General features: G+C 36.3%; 1 protein-coding gene across 1 annotated transcript; it reads left to right on the forward strand.

The window, feature by feature from the left end:
- Positions 1-110: 110 nt before the first annotated feature.
- Positions 111-9,684, forward strand: LOC122084216. Its single transcript, XM_042652300.1, has 5 exons — positions 111-1,053; positions 2,923-5,302; positions 5,417-6,852; positions 9,040-9,092; positions 9,601-9,684. Exons 1-5 carry the CDS (start codon positions 111-113, stop codon positions 9,682-9,684), a joined length of 4,896 nt encoding a protein of 1,631 aa, XP_042508234.1.
- Positions 9,685-19,060: the final 9,376 nt, after the last annotated feature.

Below are 19,060 nucleotides of genomic sequence, written 5' to 3' on the forward strand. Positions count from 1 at the left end.
AAAAGAATTTGTTAGGGCTAGACCTTTCTAACAACTCCTTGACAGGTCTGGAATTGCCACTACCTAATGATCACTCCTTCAACATTCAGTTTCTTGATCTTCATTCAAACATGATACAAGACTGTCTCTCAAAAGCTCCTTGCTTTCCACAAACACTCGATCAATCTTGCAATGAGTTTGTATCTCCTATCTTAGGGAATCTCACCTTCCTTCTCTCCAAAGCTAGTTCCTTTTCAATTTCGGAGAATAATTTAACTGGAAAAATCCCTTTCTCAATCTGTAATGCCAGCAATTTGGGTATTTTGGATTTGTCCAATAACCAATTGAGTGGCCCCATTCCAACATGCCTTGCCAGTTGCAATTTGGGGGTTCTTAATTTAGAAAACAACAAATTACATGGACTCATTCCTCCTACTTTCAAAAATGGGTGCAGTCTGCAGACTCTCAAACTCAATAAAAATATGCTTCAAGGAGAAGTTCCAAGATCACTGTGCAATTGCAAAGAACTCAAGGTATTAGATATTGGGGATAACCAGTTGAATGATAGCTTCCCATATTGGTTGGAAAATCTTTCTGAATTGGAGGTTCTTGTCATGAGATCAAACAAATTTGGTGGTCCCATTGCTCAACTCCCTCAAGCTGATTCTCCTTTCCTAAGCCTCCATGTTGTTGACCTCTCTTTCAATGCTTTCACCGGGAGCTTACCATTGCAATATATTCTTCATTGGAGGGCAATGATGATTGTGGAGAACAATTCAGTTTTGAATTATATCAGTTTCTCAAATTCTTCCAGCTACTACCGAGACACACTTGTAGTTATGGACAAGGGACTATACTTGAAAATGCCGATTTTGACCACCTTTTCCACCATAGATCTATCTAACAACAACTTCGAAGGAGAGATTCCAGATGCTTTGGGAAATTTAAAAGCACTTATCGTACTCAACTTGTCAGGAAATAGCCTCACTGGTCAAATTCCATTGTCGTTCGGAAATCTAAGCGAGCTCGAGTCGTTAGATCTTTCAAGAAACCAACTTTTAGGAGAAATCCCAGGCAATTGACAAGTTTGACCTTCCTTTCAGCCTTGAATGTATCATATAATAATCTCGTAGGAGGTATACCACAAGGAAGCCAATTCGACACCTTTTCAAATGCTTCTTATGAGGGAAATGCATAACTATGTGGGTTGCCTTCGTCAAGGAAGTGTGGAGTAACTGATAGAGCATTACCTTCGGCATCAACCTCCCAACAAGATGATGATTCAACAAGTCTACTTGATTGGAAATTTATCGTAGCTGGATATTTCTCCGGTTTGATAATTGGACTGGTCATTGGACAACCGATACTTTAGATATATTTTGAGAATCAGAGGATCCAAGCAAAGGAAAGGGTTAAATAAGAAACACCACAACAAAGGGAGATAAACCAATGTTAAGCATTAGAATAAATGAGATTTGAATGCTATATCATAATAAAGTGTATCCACTTTTCTATTTTTCCTTTTGATATTTTTAGTTAAGAATTTTCCTAATTAGTGAGTTTGGGTTTTAATTTGGGGAAGAAAATCACGAACGTAATTTAAGCTTCCTAAGAATCTTTGTAATTGAGTTTTATCTAGAATTTGATCAGGGAATTTTTCACCAAAAGAAATAGCCTGATCGATAGGGATTAAAGTAAACTTTTCGATCAGATGTCCGAGAAAACGGACTTTGGTGAGAAAAAACTCCATTTTCCATTTTGAGAGGACAAGACCATTTGTTTTTATGATTTGATAAAATGTTCTTAGATGTTTGAAGTGTTGGTCAACAGAGTCAGAAAAAACCAGAACGTCATTAATATAGACAATAGTAAATTATCCGTGAGAGTTAAAGATATCGTTCATGATATTTTGAAACCCACTAGGAGCGTTCTTGAGGCCGAATGGCATAACATTTCATTCATAGAGGCCAAAGGGAGTTGTAAAGGCGGTCTTGTATCGGTCCTTTTCATGAATCTGGATTTTCCAAAAACCAGATTTTATATCAAATTTGAAAAGATTTTTGCTTGATAAATCCTTTGTAGAAGATCTTTTTGATTTGGGATTGGATATCTAACCCACTGAAGGGTATCATTTAAGGGTTTGTAATTAACAACCAACCTGGGAGTTCCTCGTTCTATTTTGGTAGCTTTATTAACATAAAAGGCTGTACAACTCCAAGGGGATGTACTAGGCCGAATGAGATTTTTAGCCAAGAGGTCATTAATTTCTGCTTTGCATGTTTCTAGAAGAGTTTGATTCATCTGGGCAGGACGGGCCTTGGTTGGGATTTGGAGGTCTGAAAATCCTGAAGCATAAGGAAGAGAAACCATATGTTGTTTGAGGTGCCAATAGGCATCAGGAACATCAGAACAGAGGTTGAGCTCAAATTTGGACTTGATTTGATTAATTTGATGAATGGTTTTGGAATTTTAAGTTGTTCAGAGATTCGTTGATGAAGAAGCTCTGCTTTAAGGAAATTTAATTGCTTAATTTTGTTGAGACTGTGGTTAGTAGATGTGTGAGCTTGTAAAAAAGGAAAGATAATTTTTTGTCCTTGAAATTTTGTTGTAATACCATCTTGAGTTATTTTGAAGGGTTTGATTTTTTCTAAGAAAAGTTGACCAAGAATTATGGTTTGGTCTAGATCTTTTGCTAAGATAAAAGTTTGGGGGAGACAGAGACCTTTGTTGCAGACATGAGTATTTGAAAGTTTGTATTGGACATTCAACCCTAACCCATTAGTAGTATTAAGCCGTTGGGTCGTCCTTTCATAGAACTAGGTTGGAATAACACCTTCATTAATACAGTTGAGTATTATCCAGATATTCTGTGTTTGGCTGAACCAATGGTTCAGGTGAGTAAATTCCCTGTTTTATTTTTTAATAAATTGGGATATTCGGCAGAGTTTATCCATAATATCCGCCATGAAAGGTTGTCTAACCTGTGGATAATTTGGAAACGTGGTCTGAATCACCCTTCCATTGCCTCAATGTCGGCTCAACAGCTCTCTATTGAGGTCGACTGGCAAGGGAAAAAACTGCTTTTGTCCTTTATTCATGCTAGTTGCTTTAAAATTGAGCGTAGAGATTTGTGGTCGGAATTGGCAGCTGTTTCAGCAGCTTCTCTCCCTTTGCTTATTGTTGGTGATTTTAATGCGACGTTGTTCTCTAATGAGAAAAAAGGCCCGGGGAATTTTAATGTTGGATCGGCAGCAGAGTTCCAAGCAATGGTGGATTCTTGTATGCTTATTTCTACCCCTTCACAGGGTAAAAAGTATACTTGGTCAAATAATCGTAGAAGGGGTAATGTCATGGCTGTTCTGGATAGAAGCTTTCATAATGAGTTATGGATTGATGAATTCAAAAATATTTCTCAGAGAGTTATAACCTGCACTGCATCTGATCATACTCCCATCTTGATCCATTCAAACATGATCCAAAAGCCTAGCAACATTCCGTTTCGATTTCATAATTTTTGGATGGAAGATGATAGCTTTCAGTTGGTGGTGAAGCAAGCCTGGTCCCAACAGGTGAGTGGCTGCCCCATTTATATCTTGGCGCAGAAATTGAAGGTGGTTAAAGGGGTGCTAAAAGCTTGGGCAAAAGAAAGATTTCCTAATCTAAATGAGGAAGTGAAAAAAGCTACTTCAGAGCTAAAAAGAGTGCAGGATACTATTGAGGTTTCAGGAATGTCGGATGCCCTCTTTAATGAAGAAGCTGATGCAAAAACAGCCCTTTTAAATGCTAGTAAGATGCAAGAAAAACTGTGGTCTGAGAAGGCTAAATTACGTTGGTTGAAAGAAGGCGATCGGAACACAAAATTTTTCCATCTTTCAGTGAAGATTAGAAGATCAAGAAATCAGATTAGTATGTTACGTCGTGAAGATGGTTATTGGATTTCTGATCAATTAGATTTGGCCAACTATATTGTGGATTTTTACAAGAATTTTCACTCTGGAAATCCTGTAGAACCACACTATGAGTTACTGGACCAGATTCCGACTCTCATTTCTAATGAAGACAATGCTTTCTTGGATGTTGTTCCCTCAAGGGAAGAAATAAAGATGGCGATATGGGATCTCGATGCGGACAGTTCTCCGGGTCCTGACGGCTTTCCAGGTCAGTTTTTCAGAAGTTGTTGGGATATTGTGGAAAATGATTTCTGTCGGGCTGTTTTCTCTTTCTTTTTAGTAGGGAAAATTCCTAAGGGGGTAAATAATTGTTTCCTAACCCTTATCCCTAAAGCTGATGGTGCTTTTTCTTTGGATAAGTTTCGTCCCATATGTATGGGAAACTTTTTCTGCAAAGTTTTGTCCAAAATTGCTGCTTCCAGGTTATCTCTCTTTCTCCCAAGATTAATCTCAGAAGAACAAGGTGCCTTCCAGAGGGGTAAAATTATTTCAGAAAATATAAGCCTTGCTTCAGAGTTGGCAAACCTGATGCACTCATCTGTTCGAGGTGGAGGTATGGGTCTAAAGCTAGATGTGCAGAAAGCCTATGATTCTCTGTCTTGGGAATTCCTCTTTGCAACCTTGAAGAAATTTGGTTTCTCTCCCAATTGGATCAACAAAATTCACCAGATGCTGCTCTCAAAAAGGATTTCAATTTTGCTAAATGGAGGTCCAGTGGGTTTCTTTGGTGTGGAGCGTGGTCTCAGGCAAGGAGACCCTATTTCCCCAATCCTTTTTATTCTGGCAGAGGAAGTTCTTTGTAGGGGGCTGAAGAACTTGATTCTAGAAAGGAAGATGAAAGCTCTCCCAGGCCCCAGAGGAGCAATTACTCCTTCTCATTTACTTTTTGCAGATGATATTTTCATCTTTATGAATGGGTCAGCTAGGTACGTGAAGCATCTTCATGAGTTTTTATCCAAGTATCAGTCTTTTTCAGGGCAGAAAATAAACTTGGAAAAAAGTAAAATATTTTTTGGGAAGATTGCCCCTCATAGAAGTCATTTTATTAGTGATTTTCTGGGCATTGCCACGGCTGATCTCCCTACAAAATATTTGGGGGTGGAGATTTTTAAAGGCAGAGTGAAGAATAGTCATTTGCTTCCTCTTCTGGATAAGATAAAGGGTCGGTTGGCAGGGTGGAAGGGCAAAATTCTTTCTATGGCTGGGAGAATTGAATTGGTTAAGTCAGTTATTTCTGGTATTCCCATACACAATTTCTCTGTGTACTGGTGGCCGGATGAAACTATTAAGGTGGTGGAACGATGGATGAGAAATTTTATTTGGTCAGGTGATATGGAAGTGGCAAAGAAGATTGTTATGAAATGGGAAGAGGTGTGCAAGCCTAAAAAGGAAGGGGGTCTGGGAATTAGAAGGATGAGAGAAGTGAATTTTTTTTGTTTATGTAAACTGGCTTGGCAAATCAAACATGGGGATTCTCTTCTGAGCAGATTCTTCAGGGAACGTTTTATCAAGGAAGATGGGTCGCTGCGAAGGGGATATAAGTCTTCATCTATATGGCCGGGTTTGAAAAGAGTTTGGAGTTTCGTCGCGAAGAACGAGCAATGGATTCTGGGAAATGGGAAAAAATTTGATTTTTGGTTAGATAGATGGATTGACAATCAATCTATCGCTGAGAAGACAAACTTGGACCCTGTTTTTTTCTCAGATTTAAAAGAAAAAGTTTCTGATTTCATATGCCAAGCTGCCTGGGACCTCCCTCATGTGGAGTCGGTTTTACTTGCTGAAATTTGGGAGAAAGCTAAACGTATTCACATCCAAGGTGTGAACGACCAATGTCTTTGGCGATTGACCTCTTCAGGTATCTTCTCTATTAAATCTGCCTGGGAAGAAAATAGAGAAAAATATCAGAAAGTGAGTTGGTTTTCTCTTATATGGAACTCATCTAACCAACCAAGACAAGCTGTTTTTGCTTGGCGGTTAGTTCAAAATAGATTACCAACAGATGAAAATGTGTCTCATCGTGGAGTGCAAATGGCTTCCCGGTGCAGCTTGTGTGGTAAAGATGAAGAATCAATGTCTCACTTATTTTTTAACTGTGAATTTGCTCGTAGTTTGTGGAGAGCTTTCTGTGAAGGTTTCGATGTGCAATGGAAACCTTATATGGACATGCTTTCTTTTATTGCATGGTGGAAACAAACAGCAAAGAATCTCCATTTTAAAAAGGTGTGGATTACTGGTTTCTCTCTGGTTCCTAGTGTCATATGGCAGGAAAGGAATGCAAGAATTTTTGAGGGGGTCTCCAAATCATCTAGACACTGTTTTGCTATGATTAAAAGTGAAATCAGCCTCCAGATGACTGCTGCTACAGGGTCCCCTATCTCATTTAGCTCCTTACTGTGTGCCAAACGATTGGGGATCTCTAGGGTGCGATACAAACCAAGAGAGCTAATGGAAATTTTTTGGTGTCCTCCCCAAAGGGGATGGGTGAAGCTAAACTCAGATGGTTGCTCTTTGGGAAATCCAGGAAAATCAGGTGCGGGTGGAATCTTTCGGAATGAAAATTCAGAAATATTACAGTCTTTCAGAACTTTTCTTGGTGTCCACACAAATTTTGAAGCCGAGATGATAGCTGTTATTACTGGGCTGGAATTTGCAAGAGATATGGGTATTACTCATTTGTGGATTGAGTGTGACTCAGTAACTGTAGTTTTACTTATATCTAAGGGAAGAATCCCTTGGGTTTGTCTTCAGAGGTGGATGAGTTTAACCTCCTATTTGAATTCTCTTACCTGGAAAATCACTCACTGTATGCGGGAAGCAAATCCTGTGGCTGATTTCTTGGCAAAAACAGCAGCAAAATTCGAAGTTTCTTCTCCTATCCAATCCTGGCCTGTGCTGATTGCTATAGAGTTGGAAGTGGATGGTCAATCTCGGCCTAGATACCGCTTCTTTTAATGTATTTTGTTTTTTATTTCCAATTTTTGTGATTTGGTTTCTGGTGTGAGTTCTTTCTCTGCTGATGGCAATGCCGAAGGTGGAGTAGAATTTTCCAGATTCCAAATGTGTTATTGTCTTCGTATATTCTTTTTCCCCTTCTTTTAATACAATGAAATTTTAGCGAAAAAAAGAGCTAGGCTCCTGAATCAACAAAGGCAATGGACGAAAATTTGAATGAGGCATTAATTACAAGGGTTATGTGAATATACCAATTTTGGTAGGTAATGGTAGACACAAACCCAGGGGTTTCAGAGCTAGGCTCAGAAGGTTCTTGGTTTGCAAAAGGATTTGTTAATGGTTCAATGGTGGAAATGGAGGCTTGTTGATTTTGTTGCCGACTAAGGAGGGATAATTGTTGTTTGATATGTTTGATTTCATACTACAAGGTTACAGTAGTAGTTTCAAGAGTTTTGATCCGACTGGAGTGGTCGGGAATAGATGGTTTTGAAATTTTTTCAAACTTTTGCATAATCTATTGAAGATTATAAGGCTGGGAGTATTTTGTACAGAGATATTTTGTTTGAGATGTTCAAGACAGGCCTTCTTATGTTTTGGGTCTGTCAAATTATCAATATATTCAAAAATGTTTGAATTGGAAGATGATCTAAGCATCTGGATAGATTTGAGAGCACAATCTTCATAACTTAAACCAATAATACAAGAATCACAAGCACAGGCTTGAAAATTCTCATTATTAGTTGAACTGGAAACAGATTGCTCGGAAGCTTGAACTTGGTTAAGTTTGTAAGTTTCTTCATCGGAAGACGAGGAAGAAGTATTTTGAAAGAGGTTTAAGATTTGAGTTTTATCTTGATCTGAAATTTGTAAAGAGTTAATTCGTTTGGAAACTCTGCAATACTTAGCAATGTGGCCAGGTTTGCCATATTTAAAGCACCCTTGAGAATCAGGGTTTTGTTTAAAATCCTTCTGATTTTTAGGCGCATTGAAAGGCTTCTTGTATTTATTATATTTTGGTTTTGAAGAAGATTTTTGTTAAAATTCCGGTGTTGTAAAAGGTTTGCGAGAAACATATTTCTTAGATTTATAAAAATTCTCGTAATATTTGTGTGAAGATTTGTGTCTATGTTTTGTGGGTGGTCTAAGGGGAGCAAAATCGAATTGCTCAGAGAAACCTCTTAATTCTTTTTTGTAAAATTTGTTCTCTTTATTAATTTGTTTCCTTAATCAAATATCAGTGCAAAGGGCTAAGCCTTCTTCATGAATTAAGTTAATTATTTGGACATAAGTCATTTAATCGTATGGGATAATCCCATCATTTTCTTTTCTAAGTCTTTGTTTAATTTTTTCAGAAAAAAGGGTTGAAGACCTGTAAGAAACTTCTCTTTCCAATAGGGAAGATTAGCATCAGGTCTGGTAAGGACTTTGGTCAGGAAGGTGTCTTTGTACCATTTGAAATCATGTAGTTTTTTACATCAAAGGTTTGATAGTTGTTCGACAGTTCTGTCTTTGAGACGGGAAGGATTTCCTAAGAAGTAATTTGCTATGCTGAAAATAAGGGTATTCACAGCATCTTCTATAGGTTCTCCTAAGTGATTGAGAAGAGGTTCTCCATCAGGAGAGGTTTGAATTGCCGTTAAAATTTTAATTTTTTGGTCTGCGGTCAGGACATAACCCCATCAACCTTTGAGTTGGTCAATAAAACCAAAAATAAGTAAAGTAGCAACTGCACTATCTTCAGTATTCTGAATAAGATGTGCATTGCTAACCATAGTCATTTCCTGCAATTTGTTCATGAGATTATGCTCAGATAGACCATCTATGTTCCATTCATAGATGATGCCACTTTGGTAGGAAGCTTGAGGGGTTATTCTTCTTGCTTCAATTTGAAGGTCAGGGAAGGTTGGGTTTTGTGTGGAACTTTGACCAATTTGATTAATTTGAGGAAAAGCAACATACTCATTTTCAGAATCAGAGGAAGAGTCTGAAGAATAACCTTTAATGGTGCAAACACCACTACGATTGGCAGATTCCATAGTTGGTTGACTTTGTATCGGTGTTTGAGGGGCTTCTAAAAATGTAAGACGATGATTAATTTGATCAAGAATATAAGATTTGTTAAGTAATTTCTGTTGTTGTCTTGGAATATGAGAAGGTTTGAAAAATGGAGTTGAAGGAGGAACCGGAGCCAGAGTCATGGATGATGAGGTTAGCGGTTTAGGTTGGACAAGGCATTCAACTCGTGAAAGTTGATCACCTATGGTTTGAAGACTTAAATTTGTAAAATTTAGTTGCTCGATTTGTTTTCTATTTAGGTCTTCTTGGTCAGTAACTTTGAGTGGAGAAGCGATTATCTCCGTATTTTTAAAAGCATATTTGATGCTTTCCACCGGATGATGGATAGTAGTAGTAGTTTGACCGGAATTAAGGGTCCAAGATTTATGAGAAGAAGTTTGAGTATAGATTTGGTTATGTCAAGGATAACCTATGTTATTATCTTGAGCATAAATATCAAAATAAGTAAAAAATAAAACATTTGTTTTAAGATTTATCGTAAAATTATACCAATTTGTCCTAATCTGGGCTTGTTGTTCAAGATTAAAGGTTTTGAAGAACCAATCATGTTTTTGTTTATTTTTGGGTGATTCAAAGTTGGTTCTAAGGAGGGGTTTGTCAATTTGGTATTCATGATCAACCTGAATAATGTAAACTCCAGAGCTTCGTTCTGGTGGAGCTACATCAGAAGGTGTCAGAGATTGGGGTTGATTTTGATCAGTTTGTTGTTGTTCAGAACGGATAGGTTCAGATACAGATGATAAAACATCATAAGTACCATGGACAATATTTTGGCTTTGGTGTAATCCAGAGAGATTTGAATTATGGGGTGGAGTTCTAAGAGGTGGAATCCAACAGTTAGATGAGGTTGAGGCATCTGAACAAGATCTCCGAGAATTTTGATAAACAGTAGGGGGAATTTGTCGATTGAATTTGAGGGTGACAAAACCATCCATAGTCTGGGATATAGACTGGATGTTAGTGTTAGAGATTTGGGGCTGTTGTGTAATAATTTGTAATTTCCATTCCTCAGGAAAAGTGATATCTTTCCACTGAACAAGTCTGGGGTAAACAATTTGTCCTTGAATACAATCGGTTTCAAGGTAAAGGGTTTATCCTTTAGGGGAGTGTTTAAGGGATCTAGGTTTGACAGTTTTCATAGGTTTATATTTGATACGATGAATGATTGCAATTGAAATTGATCCATACATCATTCAGTATCCGTGGGTTTTGAGGTTGATTTTGAAGGAATGAAGAATGTTTGGGTCTGTAAGGGCTATGGACATATCCGGATAAACATTAAAATGGACCGGACCATAACAAAGACTAGTTTCGATGGCTCCTAGCAGGGAATCATCGAAGTCTAAAAATCTTTGATCTTGTAAGGCCAGCAACATGGAAGTGTTAAGGCCTTCACGGTGAAGGGGTTTGATGACCACCTGGACAAGGCCAATATGAACATACTTAAATTTATTTGTAAGATGGTAATGTAGAGATTTGGGATAAAAAAGGGTGATTTCTCGTGTTTCATTTGTGAAATTTATAGTTTGTTCAACAGTTTTGATGGTTTCAAAATATGTTTGCCAGTCATTTTTGTAAACTTCTTTTTGAGAAATTTTTGGCATATCCCAATTCCTAAGTCGTTTGTCTAGGCTTGTAATTTGTTCATCATAATGGAGCACATTAGAATTTGTGCTCGCCTTGCTTGTCAATCTCATCGACATGGAACGGAATAGATGGCTCATAGATTGAGATAACTTAAGCTTGGGGTAACCTCCTATATCTAGTCATTTGAAGAGGTATTTCCAACTTAATTTGGACACAAACGTGGTCTTAAACTCTCATCTGCCACTCCTCCCAAAATTTCAAATATGCTATCCATCTTCTATAGGTTCTCCTAAGTGATTGAGAAGGGGTTCTCCATCAGGAGAGGGTTGAATTGCCATTAAAATTTCAGTTTTTTGGTCGTCGGTCAGGACATAATCCCACCAACCTTTGAGTTGGCCAGTAAAGTCAAAAATAAGTAAAGTAGCAACTGCACTGTCTTCAGTATTCTGAATACAATGTACATTGCTGACCATAGTCATTTCCTGTAATTTGTTCATGAGATTATGCTCAGACAGACCATTTATGTTCCATTCATAGATGATGCCACTTTCGTAGGAAGCTTGAGGGGTTCTTCCTCTTACTTCAATTTGAAGGTCAGGGAAGGTTGGGTTTTGTGTGGAAGTTTGACCAATTTGATTAATTTGAGGGAAAGCATCCGACTCATTTTCAGAATCAAAGGAAGAGTCTGAAGAATAACCTTTAATGGTGGTAACACCACTACGATTGACAGATTCAACAGTTGGTTGACTTTGTATCAGTGTTTGAGAGGCTTCTAAAGAAGTAAGACGATGATTAATTTGATCAAGAATATAAGATTTGTTAAGTAATTTCTGTTGTTGTCTTGGAATATGATAAGGTTTGAAAGGCATAATTTGATATGCTTAAAACATATCAAAATATTATCCATGGTACTTGTGATGTTTGATCATCTGTATCTGAACCTATCCGTTCTGAACCACAACAAACTGATCAAAATCAACCCCAATCTCCGACACCTTCTGATGTAGCTCCACCAGAACGAAGCTCTGGAGTTTACATGATTCAGGTTGATCATGAATACCAAATTGACAAACCCCTCCTTAGAACCAACTTTGAATCACCCAAAAATAAACAAAAACGTGATTGGTTCTTCAAAAACTTTAATCTTGAACAACAAGCCCAGATTAGGACAAATTGGTATAATTTTATGACAAACCTTAAAACAAATGTTTTCTTTTTTACTTAGTTTGATATTTATGCCCAAGATAATAACATAGATTATCCTTGGCATAACCAAATATGTACTCAAATTTCTTCTCATAAATCTTGGACTCTTAATTCCGGTCCAACTACTACTACTATCCATCCTCCGGTGGAAAGCATCAAATATGCTTTTAAAAATGCGAAGATAATCGCTACTTCACTCAAAGTTACTGACCAAGAAGATCCAAATAGAAAACAAATTGAGCAACTGAATTTTACAAATTTAAGTCTTCAAACCATAGGTGATCAACTTTCACGAGTTGAATGCCTTGTCCAACCTAAACCGTTAACCTCATCATCCATGACTCCGGCTCCAGTTCCTCCTTTAACTCCACTTTTCAAACCTTATCATATTCTAAGACAACAACAGAAATTACTCAACAAATCTTATATTCTTGATCAAATTAATCATCGTCTTACTTTTTTAGAAGCCCCTCAAACACCGATACAAAGTCAACCAACTGCGGAATCTGCCAATCGTAGTGGTGTTCGCACCATTAAAGGTTATTTTTCAGACTCTTCATCTGATTCTGAAAATGAGTCTGATGCTTTCCCTCAAATTAATCAAATTGGTCAAAGTTCCACACAAAACCCAACCTTCCCTGACCTTCAAATTGAACCAAGAGGAAGAACCCCTCAAGCTTTCTACCAAAGTGGCATCATCTATGAATGGAACATAGATGGTTTGTCTGAGTATAATCTCATGAACAAATTACAGGAAAGGACTATGGTTAGCAATGCACATCTTATTCAGAATACTGAAGACAGTGCAGTTGCTACTTTACTTATTTCTGGCTTTACTGGCCAACTCAAAGGTTGGTGGGATTATGTCCTGACCGATGACAAAAAAACTGAAATTTTAACGGCAATTCAAACCTCTCTTGATGGAGAACCCCTTCTCAATCACTTAGGAGAACCTATAGAAGATGCTGTGAATACCCTTATTTTCAGCATAGCAAATTATTTCTTAGGAAATCCTTCCCGTTTCAAAGACGGAACTGCCGAACAACTATCAAACCTTAGATGTGAAAAACTACATGATTTCAAATGATACAAAGACACCTTCCTGACCAAAGTCCTTACCAGACCTGATGCTAATCTTCCCTGTTGGAAAGAGAAGTTTCTTACAGGTCTTCCAACCCTTTTTTCTGAAAAAATTAAACAAAGACTTAGAAAAGAAAATGATGGGATTATCCCATACGATCAAATGACTTATGGCCAAATAATTAATATATTTATATATATATATATATATACTAGTAAATACACGTGTAGCAAAATCAATGTGTTTTCACTTATTTTCTATAGTCAGCAATCTCAATTAATTTCCAGGTATTCAATAACTTTGCAGATCTAAATGTTATAAATTTTTACTTGTAAATATTTTAAAAAATATGATTAATGATCTCACACCAGCAAGATAGAAAATGAGAATAGGGTTCCATTGCTGTCATTTGTTAGTTGGCAAATGGTAGCTTTAAAACGTTGTAATATAAAAAAGACTCCAAAGAACTACTATTGCAAGAATTCCAGGATTCAATGAATTTTTGTTCCAATGGATCTATAGCAAATGTTGAGACCATGAATACAAAGACACATCGATTTGAAGAATTCAGTTTGCTACTTCATACTTTGTAATAAATACTCAAGCAAGGTTTTGAAATTTTGTTTCGTTTCAGTGGGTTCAGAAACATCAACTCGGCGAGATCTCAGCCGAGTTGGTGTATTTTTTTTTTTCAGTTGACTGTTTTGGAGATTTTTAACATATATATATATATAGTCGACATCCATCAAAGCAATATTTATCATAAAAAATAACAATTTATATTAAAGAAAATTAAAATTTTAAACCAGAAAAATAAAAAAATATATTTATGTACAAGAAAAAAAAAATTCTTCTCCGTGAGGTCATAGATCGGCCTCTAGTATCTAACATATAAAAAATCTAGAAGCACCCAACATGAATTTTTGTACTATTTCAAAAAAAAAAAAAAAAAAAAAAGGTTTTGGAGAAAGAACTTTACCTTTCCTAAGCTTTGAATGTGTATATCTTCTTGTAGGAGAGATTTGGAAGTAAAAGTGTATGATGATGTGGCTAATTAGAGGCCAATAGGAGTGATTTGTGTAAAAAATTGCAGCTTTCACCGAGATTTCACCGAAATGGTCGAGACAAGCTAGACAGAGTCGAAATTTCAACTCTATCTCACCGAGACCAAGTATATATGCCTTGCTTTGTACCATTTCGGTATCTTGCCTAGATGATACCGAAATCTTGGCCGAGATACTGAAATTTTGACCTGTTAGTGTACAAATAGTATTTCCTAGCATGTTTCGTTCGACAAAAAAAAAAAAAAAGTTTTGGAGAAAGAACTTTACCTTTCCTAAGCTTTGAATGTGTATATCTTCTTGTAAGAGAGATTTGGAAGTAAAAGTGTATGATGATGTGGCTAATTAGAGGCTAATAGGAGTGATTTGTGTAAAAAATTGCAGCTTTCACCGAGATTTCACCGAAATGGTCGAGACAAGCTAGACAGAGTCGAAATTTCAACTCTATCTCATCGAGACCAAGTATATATGCCTTGCTTTGTACCATTTCGGTATCTTGCCGAGATGATACCGAAATATTGGCCGAGATACCAAAATTTTGACCTGTTAGTGTACAAATAGTATTTCCTAGCATGTTTCGTTCGACAAAAAAAAAAAAAAGAGGTCGAAACTACTGAAATTTCGCCGAGATTTCAGCGAGATTTTGAACTATGTACTCAAGAATTGAAGAGAAGGAAGAATATGTAAAAGTGAGCATCCTGGAAGAAGGAGTGATCAAGGAAGAGAAAAAGGGAGAGATGAGAGGGAGAGGGAGAGAGAGAGAGAGAGAGGGTATGGGTGATACCATTTATTGTTGATTCCATTAAGATATTTCAAAAAAAATGGATGATTTTCCATATGGAAGAAGAATAACTATTGAAAGCACATTCTGGATTAACAAGTCAAAATTTGGTTCATAGAATGGTCCATAGTATAGTTTACTAATTCATCAAAAAAGTTTGGGATTTTATGAAAAAGATCCAAATTATCCTACCCTTTTTTACCTTTTTCACTTTTCTCCATCAAACAAACATGGCCGGAAAATTTCATTATCATTATCCCTTGGCTATGTTTGGTTTCAAGGGAAATTTAAAAGGATGGTTATGAATTCCCTTAAAATATTGAAATGTATTTAACATATGCTTTGTTTTCAAATGTGATATTCATCAAGCCATTGATCAAAATAAAATCCTATAGCAAGTAATGGAATTGTTAACCACCAGTTCTCATGAGCAATTTGAATCTAGAAATTCTCTTAGACTCTGACTTAGAAAAAATGATTAGTGCTTGAAATTTAAAAACTAAGACTGTTGGCATGACAAGAAGTGGAAACATATGTGAGGGGAATCTCTATATAGAAACTGAACCGTAGCCTTGGCATTCTTTTTCTCCAATGCATAAATCCTTGAAACTCTTAGTTTGGAGATGGTAATAGGCTAAACCTTTCATATTTGCCTCAATTAGTACCTCCTTAAGTCTCTAGGTGAATAATGTTGATAAAAATAGTTTTTCCGATGCCAATAGCTATAGTGCAAGACGTTCAGACCAATACTATATATTCTTTCACCCATGTGCCGCTGATATGATCATTACCACTCTTGTGGTGGTAGTCTTTAAACATCCATATGTTCATTCTGGAATCTTTAGCATAGGAAAGGCAAAGCAACCCTCTCAACTCTACCAATCGAATAACCTTCAGGATGTGTGACTAATCTGAATTTTTCACCCTTGACATCAAAAACCGTGATCATATAATTTGGGTAATCATATGCCAATGGTAGACCTTGACATCAATCATAAAATTATTGTTCACCAACCAATGGATGGCTCCGATGACAAAAGCTGGACCACAGTATTTGTCGATATGATATGGAGGATCCATCATGCCTCCAAGCTGAAGCAGAAGAAGGAGAACCCATTATTTTCATTCCCAGTTTAAAGACTTGACATTTCATCCTCAATGAAGCAGCATCAACACGGTCTAATCAGGTGTAATAAAACGAACTACTTTAGACTTATCAGTTGACTCAATATATCCAAAACCCATAAAAGAGTAAAAAAGGGCCGAGTAAGTTTCGCCACTATATGTAGATGAGAACCAAATTAAATAACCAACTGAAAGTTAATAAACAAATTCCATTGATTAGATGAAGGAAAAAGTAGATATAATGGAATCTCTAAAACATGCAAGAAGCTTAGAAAATTCTATGACAAGAAGCTTAGAAAATTCTATGTTTTCCTTTTCTCACTGCATTTCCTTCCCATCTATTCACAAAGTACAGTAGAAGGGGGTTGAGAAACCTGATTTGTTTGCCATCAGGTAATAGAAACACACATAACAAAATGAACAGTTAATTTGCGCACGAAGGGCACATTAGAACTGGGAAGCACTCAAGATGTTGTGACAACATATTTTGGAAGAGATTTGCAGAGATCTCATTGCATTAAAGGATAATTGCATGGAAAGATATAATAATATCAACGGAAAAAAAAAAAAGAAAAATAGAGAAATGCACAAGAAGAGATCACTGAGGTGAAGTTGGTAGCCCTAGTCATCTGTAAAGGCTAAAAAATAACTTAATACTCCGCTTGGGCTGAAAATTGGTTAATGTCCACGAAGCTGTATTTTGCAGGGAATTCATAACAAAAATACTAAGTCCAAGACTGCAAGATTTCATAAACTTCTGGGATGTTCAGAACAAAAAATTCACAAAATGTCTGTTGTCTCGGAAGAAAGAGACTGTGGATGGAGGATAAAGGGATAAGGAATTTCTTGAGACAGCATATCGTAAAAAATAGTATTGTCCAAAAAAAAAATAAATCATAAAAGATATTTAAAAAGAAAAGGAAATAGGAACGTGTGTGAGAGAGGGGGGTATGACTTTCAAAATAAAAAGAAAAGTAGGAAATATAGTAAATTTAGAGAGTATTTAAGTACTATAAAATTATAAAAATATAAAGGGTAAAATTATCAAGTGAAAGATTTGCCACCCCATATATAGAGGTATTAAAAGGAATTAAATTTATAGTAATAAAGGAATTATAGCAATAAAAGGAAGTAGGAGAGATAGAGTACAGAAAGGAGGAGAGAAAGTAGGAGAGAGCCCTGTGATGTGAGATATTATAGCAATAAATTAAAGGAATTAAATTTAAAGAGTATTTAAGTACTATAAAAATATAAAGGGTACCAGCAATTTAAGAAAATAAAAAGAATAGAGAAAAAGAATAATTAAGAAGAAAGGGCAAAATTGTCAAGTGAAAGATTTACAACTTCGTGTTTTTATATAATTGAATAAAAAACCCAAATCATCAAACACTGTTTTATACTTATTACATTATTAGCTTTATATATCGAATGCCTCATTCTTGCCCTTTACTTTATTGGTCTGATCTTGCTCATATTATTATTGGTTTTCTCCGATGTCTCACTAGTCTTTACCTTTGCCAGCGCCATTTATACAATTGCATAATTTTAGAAGGTCATAGTATTTATAGTTGAGAATTTCATGCCAATAGGGGGAGGATTGAGAAATTCAATACATGCGTAATTAATGAAACTTAATCATGGGGAATATCTCTTCGTTCTCATATCAAATGAATGACTGCAATTGTCTAATCAAAAGAATATGATTTAGCATGCACAAAATTCTCTGTAGGGAGACAAAGAGTGGTAGTGAGGGTCCAACGGCTAGGGTGTATATTGGGGCCCTCCCAACCATTGGATCTTCACTGCCACCCACCGCTCACTGCAGAGGATTACTAAAATGTAGGTTGTTTTGGAGGAGACATTAATAACTTATCAGAATATATGGTTGATGCTCGTATGATAACACCTCAGCTCCTAGTTTTTCCAAGCTGACCCAGCTTTAGGAGTCTAATTTTTCTCAAATTGGGCTAGGCTACATAGGACCTTCTGATTTTTCTCAAATTGGGCTAGGTTTGACAGGACCTTGTACGCATAAGATTAGTTGTAACAGTGCGAAAGTAGTGGCTCTGTTTGGTTGCAAAAAATTTCTATTATTTTCCTTAGACTCTGTTTGGTTGCAAATGCAATTAAAGGGGAAGGGAAGTGAAATTTTTTGTACTTAAATAGAAATGTTTGTAATCATTACCCCATGTCATTATATCATCAACTTAAAATTATTCCATGTTTGATTATTAAATTTCACTTTAATTTATATCATAAACCTTTTACTATAATATGTAAAATGAGAATTACTTGTTAAATTTATCATTACTAAATATAGTTAAAAAAATGAAGTAGTTTATACAATCACATGAGATCATATGGAGTAATGATTATAAAAGTATTCTTTTTAAGTATAAAACTTTCACTTTTCTTCCCCTTAAATATCCCTTGCAACCAAACATAGTCTTAAAAAATAAAATATATTTTAGGGGAAAAATCATTTTTGGTATTTAGTTGAAAAAATTTCCCACGTTGACAACGTTGGGATCTTTTCCCACACCCACTCACATCTTGGCCTATGGGATACGTATAACACATTCTTCCCTCCTTGACCTTATGGTTCCCTTATTGACGAAATCGGTTCCCATTTCATGATTGGTGTAGCGTAAGAGATTCCTCCCACATTGGTGGTGTTGAGAACCCCCTCCCATGAGATTTATATGTGAAATTGCCAAGGGACCGATGGGGAGGGATGGATAAGGCCAAGCATAGACAAGTACGGCAAGGCTCTATATTATAAAACATTATTGTGCGTAAATGATCTATTCTCTCCCAGCGGTTGAGTGGCCGTTTAGACTTTGTTGTACAATTTCAGATATTTGCAGTTCCTTAAATCCTTTTTAACTGTATTCAAACTTTTGACTGTCCAAATATATTAATAGAACGTCGAGCATCATAAAAGAGATAAGAATACTAATACATAAGACTAACGACAAGGCAACATAATAGTTTCCAGGGCAACACTAGGATTTTAGGAAAGTAATACACATAAACAAGAAAGAACATAATCTGGATCATCTCCCCGTACAAGAAGAATTTGCGTACGATTTCATGTTGACATGTGTCCTTTTGTTTTTAAAAATGCCTTTTATTTATTACTACAAGCATTTATTGCGGCATACATGAAAGAAAAAGATATGCGGCATCACAAAACCACACGTGAAGAGCCGTTACTCTCCACGTACAAGGAGCTGTTGTGGACTCAAAAAAAGCATAC

This window comes from Macadamia integrifolia, chromosome 7, assembly GCF_013358625.1.
Source record: "Macadamia integrifolia cultivar HAES 741 chromosome 7, SCU_Mint_v3, whole genome shotgun sequence".
NCBI classification, from domain to species: Eukaryota; Viridiplantae; Streptophyta; class Magnoliopsida; order Proteales; family Proteaceae; genus Macadamia; species Macadamia integrifolia.